Source organism: Rhamphochromis longiceps, linkage group LG19 (assembly GCF_057381845.1).
Source record: "Rhamphochromis longiceps isolate RC_006_pf linkage group LG19, R_longiceps_female_GT1.1, whole genome shotgun sequence".
Taxonomy (NCBI): Eukaryota; Metazoa; Chordata; class Actinopteri; order Cichliformes; family Cichlidae; genus Rhamphochromis; species Rhamphochromis longiceps.
The window spans coordinates 14,411,282-14,434,524 of NC_140575.1; the positions used below are offsets into that span (position 1 = coordinate 14,411,282).

A 23,243-nucleotide genomic window follows, 5' to 3' on the forward strand; every position below is an offset into this window, starting at 1 on the left:
AAAGGAGTCGATGATACTGTGAGTTTTATCTCCTCAGGCAGAGTAGAGTGACCCTGATGATATAAACACGATCACCTTACTTTCACAGTGCCAGGAGGACCCAGCTGAGGATCTAAGCCTGTAAACATATTCATATGGTGCCAACAGTTGTGCCATGTAGCAGCAAATCATAAAATCAACTCTAAGACATACAGAAGGCCAGTGGAGAGAAGCCAGATTAGGGGTTATGTGAAAGTAGGAAGTGGAGATGCTGCTCTGTGGGAGGCAAGAGAGAAACTTTTCATGTGTGTTTGACAAGGATTTTATTTCAAAGAATAGTCCAGTTTTATTCAAAGGTTAGGGCTGACTGAAATTCTGCTCTGAAGTTTCAAGCAGCTGGTTTCATGTTAGCATATAAGACGTCAAGGACACTTAGAAAAGATGAGATTTCTGATTTTGAGCTATTTAACTGCAGAAAAGTTTGCCCCATCCAACTCTTGGCGTCACATAGATGGTGTAAAAGAGCAGCAAGAGTATGTCAAGTACCTGTCTGTCCTATGTTCTGTTCAGTTTATACCACACAGAAAACATGCAAATGCAGGAAGACCTTCTTCCCACACGATGCCCCTCAGTCTGCTGGCCTTCAGATGTTCAGGCACCTTGAGAACATGTTGACATGATGTTGTGACCTCACCTACATCCTCGCTTGCTCTTTCTAGCTCTCTGTGTCTGTCTTGTTTTCTCTGCAGCTGTATCCAAGGATCAAACCCAGACAACGCTCACTGGCATAAAGCCCAGATCAGGAGCCTCATGCTCGAAGAGGGGGCATGCATGCAGGAAAGAAGAAGAAGAAGGAGAAGAAGGAGCAGAATGAGGGGAGGACAAAGATGGAGCCACTTTCTTCTATTTGTGTGGATGCAACAGAGCCAAATCGTGATAGATGCAGTGTGCATTTTCACCAAGATGTTGCAGAGCTGACGTAAATTCATAACTCAAAGTGTTCAGCTGCATGAGAAATGCTGAATGAAAAAAAAAGAGGATTAAAAAAGCAATTAAAGCTTTTTTAAAGCTCCACGCAGCTTAAAATATGAAACAATGAGCTTGGAGTCATAAAGCTCTGTCTGATATTCTCCAAATATTCTTTAAATGTCGCTTTATTTTTGTACTGTGTTAATTTTAAATAATGCCAGCCTCATCAGCGACATAGCAAAGGAATGCGCTCTTTCTCAGCTACAGTGGAAACACCTTCACGCTGCACGGCGTGAAGATTTGTAAATGCAGTAAATTTACAGGCTGAAAGTACGTGTGAGATGTGAAATGTGAAAGTGGAGCCAGAAAGAGGAAAGTGAGGGGAGGGTAAACAACGTTAACGGGAGTCAGGTTTCGGCAGAAAATGAATCAGAGGAAAAGAGTTGGAAGTGCAACCACAAGACTGTGACACGTGGAAGCTGGGATCTGCATCCACCCACGCACGGTGAAGCAAAAAGGTTTGAAGTCAAGTCAGAATAATGGGCTGTTTCTGAGTTCATAATCTGACATTCAAGCATTTGTCAACTATTATGGGATGAATGCACGCTCTCACATGTACATGTGTTCAACTGCCAAAATGGTTGTTGAGGGTAAAGGAGGAGAAAGGGGGAAAAGAGGAAGGAAAACAAGAATGAGGAGAAAAGGGTGTGAAAGTGAAGGATGGGTGATACTTTTATTTAGAGGAGATAAAAAAAAAATGCTGCTAGTTGTTGCATATTTTTCTTCAGACTAAAGATACCGACCCTCATGTAAAAACTGACGATTAACCCATTAATTAAACGCTACTCTGTCAATCTGCTGTTAAATGTGTTAAATTAAAGGTCCTGTGGCTGCTCAGAAAGGTGGCTTCAAGGAAAGCCCAGCCTAATTCTGGCCTGGGAAAGAGAACCTGTGTCAGTGTTGAAATGGGGCTAAATTAGCCGTGAGTGGAGGAAGAACTGCTTCTGCTTCTGGCCCTGATTTATATTGCTTTATTTAAAACAAAACATTGCTTTCTATTATTATTTTTCTCATTACTAGCACACGCTGCTCCTGTTTCTTTTCATGTATCAGTGCTGGTGCTGCTCACTGCTGCCACCTAGTGTACAGGAAAGGTTTGCCACAAAATAAAGCGCCGTTTTCTTCAGCACGAGCTGTGTAAAATATGAAGCAATAAGATGAGTGATGTTTGGTGTGAGAGTGAGATATTGTTCTGAGAAGTGCTTACCATCACTTTGTGTATATGCAAACTGTAACTATACAGCTACTGTACAATATTAATAAAGAAATTATAATCCCTACAGAGAAAAATAACAATGACTCAGCTCGTTTTTTTTTTTTTATTTTGTCAAACAATGCACAGCTGGAACAGTTACAGGCAGACACACGTGAGCTTACATAATTACAAGCCTCAAGTAATAAACCGTGGACTTTAGATGGAAATTAAAGTTCAAAGGTCATTCAGGAGAGCCAGCACCGACAGAAAGCTCTTCAGTCGTAAATTTTTTCCAGATTAAAATCCTAAATTCAATCACTGTGGCGTTTGTTATGTAATTTAACTCTAATGCAGGAACTGAACTACAGAAAACTGTCAGCCTTTTATTTTGTAATTTCAAAATAAAAACACTTGGCAAACCGATCTGTGGGGAAATTTCAAAATCAGTTGAGTTACTTGGGCAGTTTTCCAGTTTAGTTCTTATTGTTAAACTGTTCACTTCAGTTAGTTTTATTAGTTGGAGTTTAGAATGTATTCACTGTGAAATGGATGTTGTTTGATGAGTTCAGAACTGTACAAAATTACAAAACACTACTAACACACATACTCATACTCATGTAAAAACCCAGTTTACATGCCTACCAAAGCTGGCTCAGAGTTGGTGTGCTGACATAGTTGGCGAAACTGACGAATTGTTAAGACACTTTTTAGACAATTATGTTATTTAGTTTTGTTATCTTGTAATTTTATTTGTCTAAAATGCTTTTTTTTTTTTTACACTTAGTTTAAGTTTATTTTAGGCAAACGTAATATAATCTTGTTTCCAGCAGTAAATTCACTTTAAGTTTCTACAGTCATTGGTTTTAATCAAACACTTATTTTGAAGCAGTGACCGGAAGTAGTCTTGTTACTATTGGATGCTTTTCCGGTACAATGTGCTACATTCGTATGTAGCGTAACGTCTGGTGAAACTGTAATACATTTTCCAAAAGAAAACAGTTGATTAATTTTTGTTGCGGGGCTCATTCACGAAGACATTTTAACCGAACGTAAGTCAGAGGTTTATATAATGGTTTGTATTTGATATCCCAAATTACAACGTAGCATTTCGGACGCTTTATGTTAATTATTGCTTTGTTGTGTTAATAAAGTTCCGCTGGCAGACAGGTTTTGCTGCCACAGAGGCGAGAAGATTCGACCCCTAAAGAGAGCTGCTGAAGATTAAAGTGAAGAATATAAATACCTGATTTTCCACTTTGGACAATTTATTTTATTATTGAAAGCAACACTGCCCATGCTTGGTACATAATTCAAACGGTGATAGTAGTTAATATTAAAAACGAACCCATTTACAGTGTATTTACACAGGCAACAGACCGGGCATTCCAAGAGAAATACTAAAGAATTCACACATTGGGGTGTTTTTATGTGCTCTGGCACGTTTGGTATCATTGGAAAATGTGAGATTAGGTTTCGAAGGAAGCCAAGGAAAATAATTTAACACTCGGGTTTATCAGGAAAGAAGCAGAAACTGAAGGTGGCAACAACAATGGAAAGAAGGAAGTGAAGGATGGTGGTTTTACAGATTTCGGTGGAAAGTGGGAGAAATGATTTGTGCAGTAATAAACAGAATAGATGAGATTAGAAAAATCAAAGTTACAATATTCACAGTAGGTGAATACAGTACACAGAGAAGGGGGGGGGGGGTGATATTCTCATGGTTACTAATAAAATATGATGCAGTTGATTTTAAATCAGATCAGAAAGATTAAAGTGAAATTACATGTGAAAGACAGTCTACCAATGAAAAATGACTCAAGAGTTCAGTGCCTTAAATTAACACAAATTGTGCAGAGGCAACTTCTTTGTTTCTTCTCTTTCTTCAGCACTGCAATCTGAGAGCTGGTGATAGTTGTGCTCTGACTACCAATAAACCTAACAGAAGATGAAAATGTGTATAAAAGATGAACAACTTTTCCACTGTACCACCCACTTGCACTCTGTGGAGTTTTTACTGCTTCTCTTTCATTGGCATCTAGGTGCACCATGGCAGAGGTTTTCCACCTGAAGACACCGCTGCTGGAGAGCATCAACATGTCCAAGAGGGTGGGAACCACTGTCTATCTAAAAATGGAGAATGCACAGCCCTCTGGTTCCTTCAAGATCCGTGGCATCGGGCACCTCTGCCAGCAGGTGGGAATCTTTACAGCCCCCCTCACGCGTGCTCCCTTTCTTCAGATCCACATTGTCACACAGTGACTGTTTAATGTGTCGTTGCAGCTTGCCAGACACTCCAAAGGAGTAATCTGCTCTTCAGGTGACTCTGTCCTGTTAAACATCATATTCTCATTACAATGCAGTGTCATTAGTGTGTTTCTTTAGTATTGAAGGTGGTGTTTTTTCAGGTGGTAATGCAGGTATGGCTGCAGCATATGCAGCCCAAAAAATGGGCGTGCCAGCCACCATCATAGTTCCCTCCTCCACTCCTCCATTGGTGGTCCAGAGACTCCATGATCAGGGTGCTACTGTCAGAATTGTAGGCAAGGTGAAGCTCACTGATATGATGGTTTAAAATCCAGAATTTAGATTTTTTTTTTTTTTTTTTAAAGAAGACTAAGACTCTTATCTTTGCAGGTTTGGGATGATGCCAACGCAGAGGCTCTCAAACTGGCAGAAACTGAAGGGTTTACTTATGTTGCTCCATTCGATCACCCCTTGCTATGGTAGAGAACCTCCTCATTAAAGCACAGGGCACTTTAAAAAGACTCACTTTCAAACTGTACCTGTGTCCACGCACTCACCCATACAGGGAAGGCCACGCCAGTATGATTGCAGAGGTCACTGCCTCTCTGGGTCCCAGCGTGAAGCCCGGAGCTGTGGTGGTGTCTGTGGGCGGAGGGGGCCTCCTGTGTGGGGTCATCCAGGGCCTCAAGGATGTGGGCTGGACAGACGTGCCCATCGTCGCGATGGAAACAGTGGGGGCACACTGTTTCAATGCTGCAATTAAAGCGGGGAAGTTGGTCACTTTAGATGACATCACCAGGTTTGACTTTAAAGGAGTTTAAAAGTTTTTTGCAATGAAGTGTTTCGAACGTACCCTCATCCATCAAACCTACTGCCTCTCCACAGCGAGGCTAAATGTCTTGGAGCGAAGACAGCCTGTAAACAAGCCTTCGACTACAGCCAGAGCAGCGAGCTGACAATCATCTCTGAGCTGGTGACCGACCAGCAGGCTCTGCATGCTATCCAAACATTCCTGGGTGAGTGTTTTTACCTCTGAATTTGCCTTTAAGCTTGGTGATGAGTGTCAATTAATGAATCTGTAATAGTTTTTTTTTTTTTTCATATTGCATCACATTTATTCTCACCAAATGCTATTAAGTCAGTGTCCAAATCAGCATGGTAGACTTTTGTTTCTATCCTGTGCATCCTAATACCTCCAGTTTCCACGGTTACTTTGATAATAAGGAGTATAAAGAAGGGTTTTTGCAGAAAATTAGAATGAGGTTTTACTCTGTAAAAGACTTCCTGTACATAAATGCTTTCGTTTGGCTTCCCTGTACAATGTTTTTCTTCACTTCGAGCTGCTGGACAAGCATGTCTTTATGCCCCAGAATGAATGAAATTAACTGCAAACCATACAGGCCTGTGGAAGCCATTTTCTGCCCTCTTGGGGGCAGAGAAAGTCTAATGATTAATGATAGAGCTACAGCCAGGGGAAGGCAATAATTTATTAGCACATTTATTCAAGCACTATACTTGTTGGTACTTATTATTAACTTATACTGAACAACATCAGTTGTAGTTAATTTATCTAATACAACAAAACATATACTAATCTTATATAGCACAACACTTTGTGAAATATTAGACTAGGGCTGCTTTGCACTATAAACTTAAATATGTAACTAAAGAACACAGATCTGTGCAGCAATACTTTAAATTCTTCCCTCTCACATTAATCTTCCCATATTAATCTGGCAACCTCCAGTGCAGCCTGTCCTCTGTGTTTTGCAGTAAAATGCTGCCTAAATTTCCCTCATAAAATGCAGTGTCACAAAAGCCCCTAAACATGCTAATTTATCATTTTATAACAGAACAAACACTTCTCCATTGAGACTTTAGAAACATTTTGCTGTCGGTTTTTTTGAACTTCATATCTGTATGAAGTCAGGAGCCCTACCCAGCCAGCCAGTCAGAGGACAGTTTGGGCTTTAAAGGGTAGCAACACTTTCTGTTCTTCCTGGAGATCCTGAGGTATTCCCAGACCAGATGAGATGTATCGTCTCTCTAGCTGTGTCTGGGTCTACTCCAGGATCTCCTCCCAGTTGGGTGTGATTGGAAACCTGCAAAGAGAGAAACTAGGGAGGCATCCTAACCAGAGGCCGGAGCCACCTTCACTGGCTTCTACAGAGGAAATGTGAATTGTACAAAGCGGGTCCACTTTAAGTTGGTTTTTGGATGATTCACGCATGCAAAGAATTCAGGTGAAGGGTCTGAATACCTCTACCTTCAGTAACTATGGCAACAATGTTCACACCATGACAAAACTTTTTAATCAGTAACTTTTAAGCCTGCTGCTTTGTGGCTTTGCTGAATAGTGGAAAATGTTTGAAAAATTATGCACAACTAAGTGGAAATTGCACCAGAGTTAATGTGATGGCATGCTGGTTGCAGATGAGGAACGCGTGCTGGTGGAGATGGCGTGTGGAGCAGCGCTGGCAGCTGTCTACAGCGGTATCATAGTCAGATTACAAAATGAAGGTAAGTCCTCACCTTCCTTCTGTTTTCTTCATACTGAAGCAGCTGATGAGTACTTCAGTCCATCAGGCTGAGACAGTTGAGACCTTCTCAGTTCAGAGAAATGACTACATCAGTTACTGCTTCTCCTCATTTTAGGTCGTCTGCCAGCTCTCATGGGCCCTCTGCTGATGATTGTGTGCGGTGGCTCCACCATCAACATGGAGCAACTGACCAACCTGAAGCACAAACTGCAGAGTTAAACTTTTGTATGCGTGCAGGTGTGTGTGTGTGTGTGTGGGCAGGGTGTGTATAACGATGAAAAAACTTCAGTGAATGGAAGGAAAAATAAAGAAATGTGCAGTTTTACTGTAAATTTAAAAGCAAAAGTCTCTTTATATAATTTAAAAGAAAGTTTATAATATTTTAGTGTGATTATATGTTAAGTAACTGAGCTAAATCTTTATAAGTTATTAAGTGTTTTAATTTAAATGTCATTTTGAGTAATTATTGCTTAGCATGCAGTTACACAGTTTTGTCACATGGTGGTGTCACAGCTCTCTAATCAAAAGTGCCTCAAAGTTAGAAACACTTCAGACAAGTATTAGCATCTTTTTTTCCATTTTGTTTGTCAGAAAGCCCGCAGTAAGTCTCAGTGAAGTGTGACACTGTGTTTACCCACATGTGTGTTGACAACAAAATGAGTATTGGTTGGTGACTCTCGTAGCAAGAAACGGCACTTGCTCACTGATAGTATCTCTGCTCTGATCCCTGTGGTGTTCGGCATGAAAGGAGAGAGCATCAAATATGGACAGTTTTGACTACATGCAATGAAAAAAACAGTATAAAACCCAGAGCAAAGCAACGAGATAAAAATAAAGTGTTTGCCATGCATAACTGAATTCATGGGTCATTCATTGAAATATCCATCACTGCCTTGTCCCCCCAGAATCAGATGATAAGGACACTACACTGCACTGAGGTGTCACAGTTTAGTAAAGTGCTATGTTAAGCAGAAGTGCCAAAATAGCAAATTGCAAAGAGAGGCTTGGAAATTTTTCATATTATGAATAAATACTAGTCGTGTGCAATGCTGCATATTTTGGTATCGATCCAATAGCGATGCTGACTTGGTATCGATACAATCGATATTTGGATCGATCTGCCCACCACTAATAAATACCTATACATCCATATTCTTCTGCTTATCCAGGTCGAGGTAGTGGTTGAGGTGGAGCTTGTGATAGGGTGAGGGTAGGGGACACCTCAGAGAGGTCACCCGTCTTTCGCAGGCCTCACAACTCGCACTGTAAGGCCACAATCAGTTGGTGCATTCAAACCCTCACTTGCTGTGAGGTGGTGGTGGTGGTGCTTCATTACCTTCCTCTGCTGTGCATTTCCGGCACTCCCCCGTGCGTTTTGGGATACTCTGCTGATTTTTCATGCACGTGTTACTGCACATGAAAAATCTGCTGGTCAGATTGTTTTTGCGATCGGATTGGTTTAACTCTTACCTCTAACCCTGACAGCTGGGAACAGGTCCAGCTTGTCACAGTACTGAAGTAGACACGCAGTAAAAGAAGATATTAGATATTTTAAAGAGCAGGATTTACTATATTTTACATTTTTGAAGTTAAGGTGGGGTTGCAGGGTGGTTAAACCCATGCAACCCCCCCATTATTTCCTAGGCTGTTGCTTTGATTTGCTTTAAGTCAAAACAACAGACTTTGTTGTTCATGTCACATTAAAATTAGCAGTCAGGTCACTTTGTGTTGTGTGTAGGCGGCTATTACTATGGAAACAGCTCCTCACTGCTCTGTGCAGAGTTCATTTTAACAACTTGGAGATAGTGTTTGCCTTCTCAGCTCTCAGACAGTTGCATAAGATATCAGGTTCTTCACAAAGAGCACTGGCAGATAATGGGCTTGATGTGAACACTTACATAATCCTGTGTATTTCTCTGCATTGTCTGTTCAGAAGCAGCCCGAGCGACAAAAGATTGAATTTTAAAATAAGAACAGCTCCACGTGTAATCTTGTGGAGGTGAAAATGGGAGTTTTTCGTGATGATAAAATGATATTTATGATAAAGGTGCATGTTGCAGTGTGTGTTCTGGTTCAATCTGCATTTCAAACAGCCTTTGAGGCATTTGTTATAGTTTTATAATGAAAATATTAGATGGTTTCCTTTGCAGAATAACCGGCAATATTAATAAAGACTTATGCAATTTGAATAGCTGCATAGACAGAAGAAAAGCCTGGAAAATAAAAAGGCTGTGGCATTGTATTAATGAAAGGTCTGTATGCTACAGGCCAGCAAAACTGCTCCTTTTACAGAAATGATCATGCTTGATGACAATCAGTTAATCAAGTGCATTTGGTGACCAGCACCTGCCTGCTGCTTATCTTATTAATTCCCTTAGAAGAAGTAAGCATGTTCTTCATTTTTTAAAGCATGACTGAATAACAGTTCTAATAGCAAAACACCACAATGTCTACATTGTAAAAGAACACAAACAAACGTTGGTGCTTTGGAGGGAGGGGGGGGGTCTGTTTTCTGAAAATTGACTGGCAAAAACTGCATTTTGGGTAACCATTCAAACATTGAACATTCAAAGGTCATATCATCCTGGGGGTTAGATGGCTGCTCAAAACAAGCTATAGCTGGAGCTTGGTCCCAGATCGCAGCTCTCACGCATGGATAATGACCCTCAAAGCAGGGTGGGTGCAGGACCAAAAGTGCTCATTGCCCCTTTCATTTGGTGCATTACTCAAAATTGTGCAACACATCAAAAACTAATCAGCACAGTGTTTTTATTATTGAGTATGAAACAGTGAAAATCGTCTTCCTGTTATGCTCCTCTGAACAGCACTCTGCTTGGTTTTTAAGGACATCTGTTGCTGAAAATTTTAAAGAGGTTGAAATCTGCCATCACGTCGTCCCTATCGGATCTAATTCAGTAACAAAGGAGCAAATATAAAAGCAGGTTATCTCAGGATTAGCTCAGACAACATTAAAGTATATGCTTCTCATTCAGCTGCAGTCTCTGATTGAAAGCAGAAACCAGTTTATTCCAGCAGTAACCCTGAGCAGTCTGGTTAGACTAGGTAAATCCCAGGAGCGCAGTCGACACTTCGCACTTCAAGGTCACACATGGTGCGGACATGATTGTGTTGTAAATGCTGCTCACTGTGACACAACAGCCTCACAGTCCATTCAGACGACCGGGAGAAACCGGTACGTGTCGCCTCACCTGCTCTGTTAACGGCTGAACAATTTTCCGCTCTGTTCCCACATGATAAAGATTCTTGGTCTGCATCATCCATCTACCTGACCTGCAGCTGTGCTCCCACCTCTAGTGGATGTGATCTGGGAAGCGGACTGACAGAGGAGCTAATGGTCGCAGCAGCCCATTTCTATGACAACAGAAAGCTTTGATGAGCCCAGCAGAGGGCATTTGAACAGAGCTGCGGCTATAAATAGAACAAGTAAACAAGTATGAGCAGAGGAGGTGGCGAGAGCGGTGCATGTCTGTGTATGTGTTATGCACATCTCTACATATGTACATGTAATTTGCACATATTTATTTATGCGATTAATGTCCCATTTATCCTGTCCATTAGTCCCCTCCATTTTCCCCTGTCAAACTCTTATCCCACCTTATGAACACAGTTTCCCACATGTGAACAAAGTGAGTGTAGAAGTATTCTTACAGTATATACTCACCGCATCAGCAAAGGATGCGGTTAGAGGTGACTTCACTTCCACTGACTCTAAAAGAAATTATTTAACAATTTCTCACCGGGATGAAGCTGTTTTGTAGCATTCAGATAAATGAAATAATAAAAATAAAAGAGACAAAATATATTTCTAATTGCAGCTGAATACACAAAGAAAGGAAGCTTGACATTTTGTCTACTAATTAACGATTTCTGTATGGGCTCTCTTACTTTACAAAGGTCTTGCAGCCTGTTTGTCACGTACTGCATGTGGCAGTGTAAAGGTCACAGTGAGTGGTCAGTCCTGCTGGGCTGAGCCGGCCAGTGATCAACATTTTTCACCCCTTTTGTTTTCCCATTGTTGAATGTACCCTACATGCACAGGCTCACTGCAGTGAATGCTCTGTAATTGATGTTCATGTCAAAGAGCGCGGTGTCCCGCGAACACGCTGCTTTTAACTCATGCCACACGCCGTGAGGCATCGCTCCTTTATTGCTGAAAAACTGTGTTTCTAAAATTAGTAAGAGGAGCAGAATGAGGATGCAGAGACGGCGTGTTATTGATGCCTCGATTTGGGAATGTTTGCTCATGTTTTTTGACAGGGAATCACAAGGTAGAGCTGAGCAGCTGCTGCGTGTATCCAAGGCAACCTGATGACGGCATAGGAGCATATACTGAATCTTAATATGAAGCTTGATGAGTTGAGGATTTCATCATGGCAACAGGTTCCTATTAAAATACTTGTTATTCAACAGCTGCTCGGTTTCATGGGTTTCAGGAAAATTCAGATACTTTTTATACTTGTCCTATCATCCTATACTTTTATACAGGATGATCTTAACTACAGTTTAATTTTGATAAAAATGAATGAAGGTTGGTTGAGCTTCATCAGTAAACGGGGCGACTGAAGCCACACAGTGAGCTCAGGTTAGATCAGATACCGTGGCCACTTTATTAGGTACATGTTGTTTGTAAAAGATTGGCTCTCTTCTGCCTTCAGAGCCGCCTTAAGTCTTCATGGCATAGATTCAACCCTCCTCTGGGATTTTGGTACATATTGACATGATCACACAGTTGCCCCAGATTTCTCAGCTGCACGTTCACAATGCAAATTGGATCTGGTGTCTGTGAAGGCCGTTTCAGTAGAGTTTACATCAGTCTGAGATGATCTGAGTTTCAAGTGCCATGGTGTGTTAAGAAGGTGATGAGTACACTGTGGTCATAAAGGGATGGACATGGTGAGTAACAATGCTCGACTGGTACTCAGAGAAGAAAATATCTCCCACACAACCCCAACAGCTTGAACTGTTGATATAAGGCAGGATCGATCAATTCTTTCATGTTACGACAAACTCTGACCTTAACATCTGAAAGTCATAACAGAAGACTCATCAGGTGAGGCAAGGTTTTTCTAATTCTCCTGTCGCCCAGTTTTTGATGAGCCTCATTTTCCTTTTCTTAGCTGACAGGAAGGACACCCAGTGTGGTATTCTCCTTCTGCATTCAGAGAAGCTCTTCTGCATACCTTGTTTATAGCAAGTGTTTATTTCACTTACTGTTGCCTTCCTATCAGCTTGAGGTAGCCTGACCCTCCTCTGGACCTCCGACTTCAACATGTCATTTCCTTCCAGAGAACTGCTGCTTGCTGGGTATTTTCTCCTTTCCAAACCATTTTCTGTAAACTCCAGAGATTATTTTTGGGGAAAATCCCAGCAGGTCAACAGGTTCTGAAAAACTCAGACCAGCCAATAAGTCAACAACCTCCATGAAACATTCAAAGTCACTTACATCACATTTCTTCCCCATTGTAATGCCCAGTAGTGCTTTAGCAGCTTGTTTTGATCATGTCTACATGCATAAACGCACTGAGTTGCTGCCATTTGATTGGATAATTAGATGTTTGTGCAAATGAGCAGTTCAACAGATATATCTAATAAAGTAGTCAGTGAGTGTAAAGTCTTTGGACCAGCTGTAGGTCACAACAAGTTTAAATTAGTTTAGGTAACACCATTGACGATGCTCTAAAAGGCCCCAAGGGGGGTGCCTTGGTTTTGGAGCCCGCCTCAAGTGGTCATTAGAGGAACTGCAGTTTTTGCAACTTCTGGATTTCAATTTTCAGCTCCAGAGGTTGCTGTTTATACATAGAAGTTTAAAACAGGGTATTTGTGGCTTGTAGGATTTTAGTACAATAGAAAATTACAGTATGTCCATCACACCCCAGGCAGCAGTGGTTTTCATTTCAATAATGCATGCTGTATGAATATTTCATCTCAGTGCTGTATTTAATACCTGACCTTCAAGATTCACATCGCAGGGAGGCAATGATTTCACACTACACTACACTGTGTAATTGTTGGTAAATCCAGAACAGTTCGGGTGTTCTGATATCTCCTGGAAACTCAAAAGTGCTTTTTAAGTACTCTAACAGAAATGATCAGCTTGCCTAAAAACACTGGAAATAACTTATTGCTCTGCGACTGCTGTACCATCAGTGATGATACTGATACCTGCCACTCAGGTGAGGGATGTCAGTGGGCTGTGTGTTGAAAGAAGCTCGTTCTTTGTATCTGAAGAGCTAAGACAAACACTTCATGTCAGTGTCAGTCTGTTCTTAGAAACCAGAGCCCTCCTGCTTTATTTTTGACATTCAAATTCAAATTCAAATTTTATTTGTCACGTACACAGTCATACACAGTACGATATGTAGTGAAATGCTTGAACAACTGCTCGTGACCTAAAGAAAACAAAAAAGGAAAAGGCTATGAATAAGATAGGAAATAAATATGAAAAATTAAAAAGGGTAAATTTAACTAGGAACGAATAAAATATAAATTAAGGTTAAAAATGAAATAACTGTACAACACAAATTAGAATGAAGGGTAAATTTAACTGGGAAGGAATAAGATAAAATATATAAATTAAAGTTGAAAATAAAATAACTGTACAACAAAATACACAATATAGAACTATATAAGAATGTATGAAGAAATCTAAATATAAATAAATATATACACAATAACAGCAGCTGTACAAGTATTAACCGGAAATGAAGAATATAGTGACCAGTGTTGTGCAAAAAAACAATGTGTGCAAAAACAATGTCCAGAAAGTCCAGTGTGTGTGTAAGAACCATATGTGTGGGTCAGTACTGTGTGGTGGTGTGATTGAGAGACCGTATCGCCTGCGGGAAGAAGCTCCTCCTCAGTCTCTCTGTGTTGGTCTTCAGGGAGCGGAATCGCTTTCCTGACCTCAACAGAGAGAACAGTCTGTTGTTGGGATGGCTGAGGTCCTTCACGATCTTCCTGGCCTTGGTCCAGCACCGCCTGCTGTAGATTGAGTGCAGGTCAGGGAGCTCGGAGCGGATGGTGCGCTCAGCTGACCGCACAACCCTCTGTAGAGCCCCTCTGTCCTGCATGGTGCTGTTCCCGAACCAGGTTAAGATGTTTCCCGCCAGGATGCTCTCTATGGTGCACGAGTAAAAGTTCCTGAGCACCTTGGAGGGCAGTTGGAAGTCTCTCAAGCGTCTGAGGTGGTAGAGACGCTGTCTGGCCTTTTTCACCACGGTGTTGATGTGACAGGACCATGACAGGTCCTGCGTGATGTGAACTCCGAGGTATTTGAAGCTGTCCACTCTCTCCACTGGGCACTCGTTTCAACCGTCAGCAATTGGTGATTAAGATCTGAGGTGGTGGGTGAAGCAGCACTGAGTCATGTGAAGCACTGCTGTACTGAAAAATCAATTTACCTGCAGATGTATCAGAAAAAAACAACACCTAAATATTTAAAATGCAGAATACTAATATCCATTCTTTACACTTTACATAAAATTTAAGTAAATGGCATGCGATAATTAGCAGCTGTCAAACCAGCTTAGAGGTAGATTACAATCATCTACAGTTGACACCTTTTTTATTGATTTCCACTTACTGACCTGTGAGCCACACCATTCAGCAGGTGGAGCCTGATCCACAAATAATCAGTCTTCAGGTTAATCACTTTAGGGGCTGAACTATTCAAAATACTTCCTACCTAAACCATCTAAACTAATCTGTGCTTTCTTCCTTCCACAGGTCTCCATCAGCATCAGTTGAACATCTAGTGGCAAGAAATCAGATCTCAGCAGAGAAATGCTAAATGAACATAATCTTTAATCTGTGCTTCCAATTATATGTTACCAATTAGATTTATAAATGACTAAAATGAAAATCTGTGACATGTTTTACCGAGTTAATGAAGAGGCCCTTAATTACACACTTCTACAGTTTGGGAGCTAAAAGCACATGCTGCAGCTTTTCAAAGCAAAATTACTGTTCAAGCTTGTTTGAGTCAGGATTTCAGCTCTCAACAGATCAGGGTCTCCTGTGCTTTTCATGCCAACATGTTTCCATTGGGTGACAGTTCAGGACTCCAGGCAGATGAGTATAGTATAGTATAGTCCCTCGATACAGAGGAATGTGTGCAGAATGGAGAAATAAGCAATAGCACTGTCTGCAGTATCACAGCATATTCTGTGCCATATGTAATTACCTTGTACGCATGCTGAATTTTTGATGTGCAGTGACAATAAAATATGACTAATTATTATTAAGGTCCAGTTGAATTATTATTTGATTGGACCAAAGGGCAGGCTTTTGAATATCTATCTTTTGTCTTTGGACTGCTTTCAAAGCTGCTTTTCAGCTTTGTCTCTGCATAGTTTTCTCTGGATTTCCTGAATCTTTCACATACACTCAGAAAAATAAAGGTGCCAACTGGAATTAAAAGTGGTTCTTTAGACTGATGCCATAGAAGAACCTTTTTTGGTGCCACAAAGAACCTTTCAAACAAAAGTTCTTTGAAGAACCATTTCTTTCAGTGGTTCATTGAAGAACCTGACGTATGACGTATGATGGTTCTTTAAAGAACCATGAAGACATCTGAAGAACCATTTAAGAACCATAATTTTTCTGAGTGTATTTTAGGGTCAAAAGTGCCGAATTGTCTTAAATGTATGACAGGGCCTGATAATTCAGGAAGAAGGATATGAAGTTAAATTCTGGACTAAACAGGACTGCAATTCTGTTTATAACCATGTGCCAGTGCAGTATTTCAGAGTGAACCGCCCTCCTGTCTTTCAGCGCTACCAATTAGGTTTTCCATTGCACTGAATGCACTGACGATACTGTTACCCAAGTATTATACTAATAATGGCTCATTTATTGTATGCATTGCCTTAAAAAAGGGGGGCGGGGGGGTTGAAGCACACTGGAACATGCAATAGAAAAATGTCCGTTAAACTAAGATGATGAAATACATTAAAATGATCGAAGTGAAGTTTATATCTGTCCTCATTCTGAGCACTGCTGTACTGCCAGCTTCTTTTTTACTTTATAGATACTGAAAGCCTTAAAGGCAAAAGTTAAAGTGGATAATCTCTTTAGCAGGATTGGAAGTGTTGCATAAAATGGAACAAATGGGCCAAAACATGTAGAACGCACTGCAGAGCTACATCTAAAATATCTGTCCCATTAAGCAGCCTGTCTGTGTCACTGGGATCTGCTGCACTGCATTCTTTTCTATTTTGGAGTTCTGCTTCTCATTTTTATTGACCTTATGTAATTTTCTATTGAGGTTAAGCAGCACTGCTTAAGAAAAGATGTAGGAGGGATTTTTTCTTTTTACTGTTTAACTAAATTCTGGAGCTGCCAATACAGCACCTCCCTACTTTCACTGCATTTCCATCGCCATGCAGGGTCCATCACATTAAGTGCTGTTCCAAGCCAACTAGTTTTAAATGTAAGTGGGTTGTAAAAGCCCTCCAACAACCAGTCTGCATCACGGCTTACTAGAATAAGCTCACAAAACTGACATTGCTTTCATGTCTCAGCAATGAACAAAATGAACCAACTTTCAATATTTATAAAAAAGAGTTAGTTTGAATCTAATTTCTATTACTAAAGATAAAATTAAGACAAAGCAGGGTATGAATGAAAATTAATTGCAATAGATAAATTTTCAATAACCGATGATCTCAGTGCACTATCTGATAATCTAAACTGCTCAAGCTGCAGAGAAAGTTTCTGTTTGCATCATAGAAAGGCGAGGACATCCCAAAGCGTGCCTCTGTATTTCTACCACAACACCTTTTAAGACTCTCCAGTGGCTGCATGTGTGACTCCACATGGAGTGGGATGGTGTAGGAGCTGGACTGGAACTGGACCTTCAGCTGCAATCAAAGAAAGTTATTGTTCAAGCTGGACGCTATGGAAAAAGGTCTTTCCATTTTCAGGTATTTTTTAAGAAGCTTAAACAAGCTGGTGTGTCTGTTACATGAAAACATGAGAGTGAGTGTGAGACTGATATCACTGGAGTTATCACTAGAGCTGTATATTTCAGTTTTTATATCTACTTTATCTTTAAAATAGACCCTTCAAATCAAAGTGAGAAAGCCTCAGTGATCAAATGATCCCATGTCAACAGCACTATGGCAACAGTGGGAAGACAGAACTCCATTTTAACAGAACCACACTCAGATTGGCATCAGTTGAGGGGATAAAAAGACAAAAGAGAAGCATAGAGAGAGAAGGACAACAGAACATAAAACATGAAAGAAGAAATTCTGAAATTCTTCAGGAAGAAGGAGATTACATTATATTCTGGATTTAACTTGGGGCCATTTTTGTTTTATACACAACTTTGCATTTCATCATCAGTTATTATTAATCTCTGGTACTTTTCCACAGTGTTTCTGCAGTCCTGTCTTCCTCCCCTCTCCCCCATCCAGTCGCGGCAAACTTACCCTCGCTGAGCCTGGTTCTGCTGGAGGTCTCTTCCTGTTAAAAGGGAGTTTTTTCTGCCCACTCTCGCCAAGTGCTTGTTCATAGGTGGTCATAGTGGGTTTTCTCTGTACTATTTAGTGTCTTTACCTTACAAAATAAAATACCTTGAGATGACTGTTATTGTGATTTTGTGCCGTATAAATAAACTGAATTGAACTGCGCCTGAGCCAAAGTCCCTGTTGGCACTCTTGTGCGACCTGTGTGCTGCTTTGATATTTTCAATCGCAAATATGTTTTCTACCATATATTTGTCAGTCTGTGATTTTATTGTAATAGCTGCGCAGTGAACTGCGGCTAACAGACGCAGACGAGCGAGATTAGATTAGATTAGATTCAGATGTGTCAGGATCTGAATAATATTAATATATATAATCTAATTAGTCATGTTAAGCGGACTAGCAAAACTCTGATAAGTAATAGAATTCCTGATCATATGATTCAGCCTGTATCCTCTCAGCTGTGTGTGGTATTTGTGCAGCAGACGTTCAGCTTCCTCCCCGAGCATCTCACGGACTGTACCACACCGTGGGTTCCCCCCTTTCCTCACCCTTGCAGTGGGCCGCTCCCCCTTCTTTACCGCCCACTTTGGTTGAAGCCAAAACAGAACATCATGGCGATTGATGGTAAGTAGGCCAATAACGGCTCTCCTCTCCTTTTAATTAACTTCAGCTGGAAATGATACGTGTCAGCGGTGATTTGCCTCTGCTTAAAAGTGTTCGTGAGCTCAGGAGATGAGTGCTTGGTTCGGCTGGAAGCAGTGAAAGTTGTTTTTCTAATTTTCTTTAAGGTGGTAATTTTCCTTTGCAGTGTGATAGAAGAGAGGCAGGAGGAAGCTGGAAGCGGCGCTTGCTCTGTTTGTAAAGGTGGTGCTGAAAGGAAAGCTCCACTCCGCTCTTTAAACTGCATGACATTCATTCAGACCGAGCGTGTGTGTGTGTGTGCGTGTGTGTGTTAATTTCACGGAACTCGAGCTGTCATTTGGTTTGCAGTCTCGCTGCTGCACGCCTGTGCTTTACAACTCGGAGCAGAGCTCACACAAACCACATTAACGCACTGTTAATGCGGATAATGAATGCGTGATTTCTATTCCAGTGTCCACCGTGTGCTTTTACTGCTCACCTTACTCCGATTATGTAACTTTGCAGGTTGTAAGCAGCTTTGGTGCTTAGTTTGTTTTATCACTTTGGATCCCATGCTCACATTGCTGCGATACATTAAATGTCACAGGAAGGCAGACATACCATAGCTTAATGATAGATTTTTATTATTTTTTATTAATATAGAGTTCCCTTTTTTGTGTTGATAAGACAGAACCTTTTCTTTATCCTATCAAGTTATGGACCAGTACAGTGAAAAGCTAGAGTCTGCACTAAAGGTGCAATCCTACTAAGACCCGAACTCTTCCACGGCATGCATTTTTAATTTCTCTTTGATATTTGGGCATATTGGGGCCCGATGAATGTAAAAACAAAGAATTACCAGATTATTTCTTTTACCTTATTTTTGTTTTTAAGAAAAATGAGAGCCACATATGAGGATATTTGTTTAAAATTTTGATAGAACAGTAGCAGTATAATGTCCCCGTAAGTGGACATTATACTGTTGCTGGTAAGGAGGAAGGGCCAGGTATCCAGTGATTGTAAAGTTGTTGGTCCTGCCCCAGTCTTTCAGTCTGCATGCTGACGTGCCTGCGAGCATGGCATTTAATCCCAAATAATCTGGTTTCTTCCTGTTTTGTGAAGGTGCTGAATGCATAGGATGAAATATTGTATGAGTGTGTGCGGATGAGCATACAAGCCAGTGTTCTCCATTGTGGAGTCTTTACAGGAAGTTGCTGACATTTTTTAATTGCATTATTTGAAACAATTCTTTATAATTTTTTCAGCCTCAAACATAACAACATTTTTCCGCACTGACTCCCAGGCCAGTAGATCAGAGTTTTACTAGCCTCTAGTAAGTACAAATAAGCTCATTTAATTGCTTTACACACTGCTGGTTTAATCAGCACAAATATTTCAGTGGTGAAAATTCATTAAATTAAATTCCTATTCCAGTTTTAGACTTGTCCCTGCAGGCATCGCTGCTAAAAAGAGAGGTGGGCAACTGCTCTCAGCCTGCGGCAAAGTTTTTGTGTCAGATTTATACAACACTAAAAATGCAGTCATTTGTAAATCTGACAAACCCAGATTTTATCCAAAGTAAAACATAGAAATCAAATCAAACGACTGTGAAAATCTATCATTGTAAGAAAATTTGAATTTTGTATCAGGCAAGAATGGGACACCTTTCTTCTCCCAAAAGTCCAGCAGGAGGTCTCCTCAGTTCCCAGACTGTCTTGAATGGTAAACATGGCCGGGCCCCAACTTTATTGAGACATGTTGCTGCCATCAAATTCAAAAATGATCTTTTTTTCCAGTCTAATCATTTGAAATGACTTTTAAGTTCTGCTGTGAATAAAATCTGGGTTCATGAGATTGTCAAATCATTGCATTTGGTTTTTATTGATATTTTACACAGCATCACAACATTTTGGAACCAACTTTTCACAGGCATGTTCCCAGGTGCAGCGGTGCTGAAAAACCCACACAGTCTATGAAATGCAGAGACAAATAAGTCAGTGTTAGTCCTTTTAAATTGATGTGTTCAGCATTTCATTGTGTGACTGTGTGAATATATGCTGGAGGATTGATTTCAGTTTAGTTAATTTAATATGTTTGATACAGTATCCTCTCCTGCTGTGTTTCCCTTTTGTTTAGTATGTAGAATATCAGAGTTGGGGATGGAAATTCAGAAATGTTGCCCACCTACCCGGGCAGTATCCAAGCTTATCGATTCTTGATTCTTTGCACAGTACACAGAAGATAAGAAGCCAGATGCTTTTTATCTTTCTACTATTAAACCTGTAAAAATAAACATATGTGGACCTACGTTTTTCAACACAGAAAACTGAGGCAACATAAAAACATCACTGATAATGGCACTGGTGTCATCTAAATCTTATTATCTTAGCATCTGAAACTGTAAAGTTATAAAGTTCTCGCTAGTCTTTGGAGGGAGGTGATAAAATAATAGGTCGTGAGGAATACAGGACAGCAGAGATCACCTCTAGAAAACAGCACAGTGACGTGAACTCCAGCTGTAATCTAGGCAAATAGACCATCCATTCTCTTTGGGCCTTCGGGCTCTGATCAGCACATAAAGTAAAGAAACACTTTAAGCGTGTGAGTCATTCATGTGTGATGGAAGAGCTAAATTTGCTGCTGCAGCTTTGTCTATCAGTTTGCTTTTTTTTGTCTAAAATTTTAACAACAGGTTCAGACTTTAAACAAAACAGTCACGTGGATGAAACATGTCAGAAAACAATTAGTGGTCACTAAATATATTAGAAAGGCGTAGGTCACCGGCTCTGTTCTGCCACCATCATGCCTCCTCCTTCATGCCATCTGACATAGAGCTTTATTCAACCACACCCGTAACCTCAACTTCCTCACTAGCATTAGTCAGCAAAGTGCCGTTTCCTGAAGAGTAGTGGTTTGCTGGAGCTAGTCGGCCCCGCCGAGATTTATGGAGCAGCTGTGGGGCTGACTGACACCTGCAGCATCCAGGGATCGGTCTCTCGGCACCAGTGGGAGGCTGTGTTTCTGTCTGTACTTGTGATGTTAGGTTGGGTGAACGTCACGAGGTGTTGGAAAACACAAGTCGATTAATTTCAAGGCAACGAATTGAGCTGTGGGGAAGGCATTGTTTAGATCACAGCACATCATCTAATTTAAAGGGATATTTCTGATGAATAATTTACGAGCTTTTAAAAGGAGAATTAGTCTCTCTGTAAGAAACCACTTAAAACTGAGCCCCAACTAATGGACCAGATTAAACACCGGCCATGCTAATATTGCATGTGTCTTTTAGATGAACGTTTTCAGTAATCTCTGAAACTTGCGGCATTCGTGCTGTTTATCAAGTTACACGTGCACAATGTCAGCTACGTTTGCAGACTGGTGTTCAGACACCCGCGCAGACTGTTGTTACTTGTCTCTCCGCTCGCATTATGCAAGTTTTACTTTATATCACCAACAAACAGTCGCTCATTTTCTGTATCAAAGTGTACCGGTTTGCACAGCTGTCATCTACTTTTCAACCCTCCTCGGAGAGGACGTGTCAGCCGCCTGTTGGGACAGCAGCTCCAGCTAATGGCAGGAGATGGTGTAACATCTTAGAACTAAAAGGCAAGCAAGGCTGCTGTGCTTCAATAATATAGGAAAGATTTCTTCAACCAACTGTCATTTCTGGTGCAAGATAGTAGAGCAGTGTTTAAACTGCTGGTCGAGGAATGACGCACAACTCTTAATATCAAGATCACTGGCCAGTGAAACTCCTTCTGTGCTGTCAACACTTTTAATAATGTAGTGTATAAATCACTTTAAACCGCAAAGACATGCAAAGGATTTATTCTTGAATTAAATATTAGAAAAAGTGGTGAAAAAAACAAAACAAATTTAAATTTATTTTCAGTTAAATGTCTAAAAAGAAAAGAAACAAAGGGATATCAGCAACTTTACTTGGGCAGTCTGTCTGTGTGTATTAACACCTATCCAGGTATATTTTGCAGCTCACGTTAGCTTTTTATTTTAATGATTAATCACTGGGTAATTCTCTTTCTTGGCCTGCAGCTGACTGGCCTTACTGTTTCTCCTCTCGTGATCTGCATTAAGAAGGAGGGTCAGTCTAACCACGACCTGCTGCAGGTTGAGAACTGGTTCTTATGCTGCTCCATCAGTTTTACCAGAGCAAAGCAAAGATGAACATGTTGCACGTTGCAGACAAGAATCAGTTATTTTTAAATCTTTCATTTTAGAAAGCCTGTATGTATTCAGCTTCTCATACACCCATCTCTTCATCTATAAACACAATAGGAATCTGTGGGAAAAGCAGCAAATTCTCACATTTAAGAAGCTGGAGGGAATCAGTTTGCAGAAGCTTTTGCGCACTTGAATGGGAGATGAATTTAAAGAGGAAACTGGCAGGAACATTATAAGCATTGTTAATTTTTTCATTTTTAGCCCGAAGGCTTGAGTGAAGTGCGGCTCTCCAATTTCACCTACCTTGATGCCTAAAGGCTACTTTAGAGAGTACTGGGAGACTTTAATAATGTATTCAGTGACATTCAGCTTTGTCATCAGCTCTGTTTATTTTACTAATGCGCCGCTGAATCGCCTTAAATCACCATTATCAAAGCCTGCTGCTTCCCAAATGTTAGAGCTCCTAAAGCATCACTTTTGGACATGCCCGGCACGCTGTTTGTGAAAAGATCACTGAGCAGTTTAAAGGAGCTTGTGAAATTTTAAAAATCTCTGAAAGTAGTCTTTAATTTGCTTAAAAGGGACCAATTTTGCAGAAACCAAATGTTATGTCGACGGGCTCCACTGCATGCATCAGCTCCTGCAACAAGCTGTACTCAGATCGACTGGAAAATGGATTTCACATATCCTGGTTAAGTCCGGCTCTCTGGCTGGCAGATCGAAAGCGGGCAGCTCGCGTGTGTGCTGTTCTGTCTGCGCGGCGTGCATGAAGACTTGTCGAATCCTGAGCTAGAGCCAAGTGCAGAGTAGGCAGGCCAGGGTGTGTTGAGCTGTGGAAATATTATGTGTTAAGTGGAGCTCTACGTGCTGACATTTAGACTTCCAAATCGAAGTGAAATCCCTGCCAGGTCACTTTGCTTCTGGCACCTTTTTTCCACCGGTTTTGCCAGTTTGAAATATACG

The 23,243-nt window shown here is 40.8% G+C and overlaps 2 protein-coding genes across 6 annotated transcripts in view; both read left to right on the plus strand.

Moving 5' to 3' along the window:
• LOC146646412 (apoptosis-stimulating of p53 protein 1-like) overlaps positions 1–2,288 on the plus strand; it is a 56,689-nt gene extending 54,401 nt beyond the window's left edge. For all 5 annotated transcript variants that reach the window (XM_085390496.1, XM_085390495.1, XM_085390498.1 and 2 more), the window contains one exon: positions 729–2,288. In XM_085390496.1, the coding sequence (XP_085246622.1) occupies positions 729–770 (42 nt within the window). In that variant the 3' untranslated portion in view covers positions 771–2,288. The remainder of the gene's footprint in view (positions 1–728) is intronic.
• Positions 2,289–3,123: 835 nt separating this feature from the next.
• Positions 3,124–7,830, plus strand: sdsl (serine dehydratase-like). Its single transcript, XM_085392261.1, has 9 exons — positions 3,124–3,252; positions 4,243–4,396; positions 4,484–4,520; positions 4,609–4,748; positions 4,838–4,926; positions 5,013–5,246; positions 5,333–5,463; positions 6,881–6,967; positions 7,103–7,830. Exons 2-9 carry the CDS (start codon positions 4,250–4,252, stop codon positions 7,204–7,206), a joined length of 969 nt encoding a protein of 322 aa, XP_085248387.1. The 5' UTR covers positions 3,124–3,252; positions 4,243–4,249; the 3' UTR covers positions 7,207–7,830.
• The last annotated feature ends 15,413 nt before the right edge of the window (positions 7,831–23,243 follow it).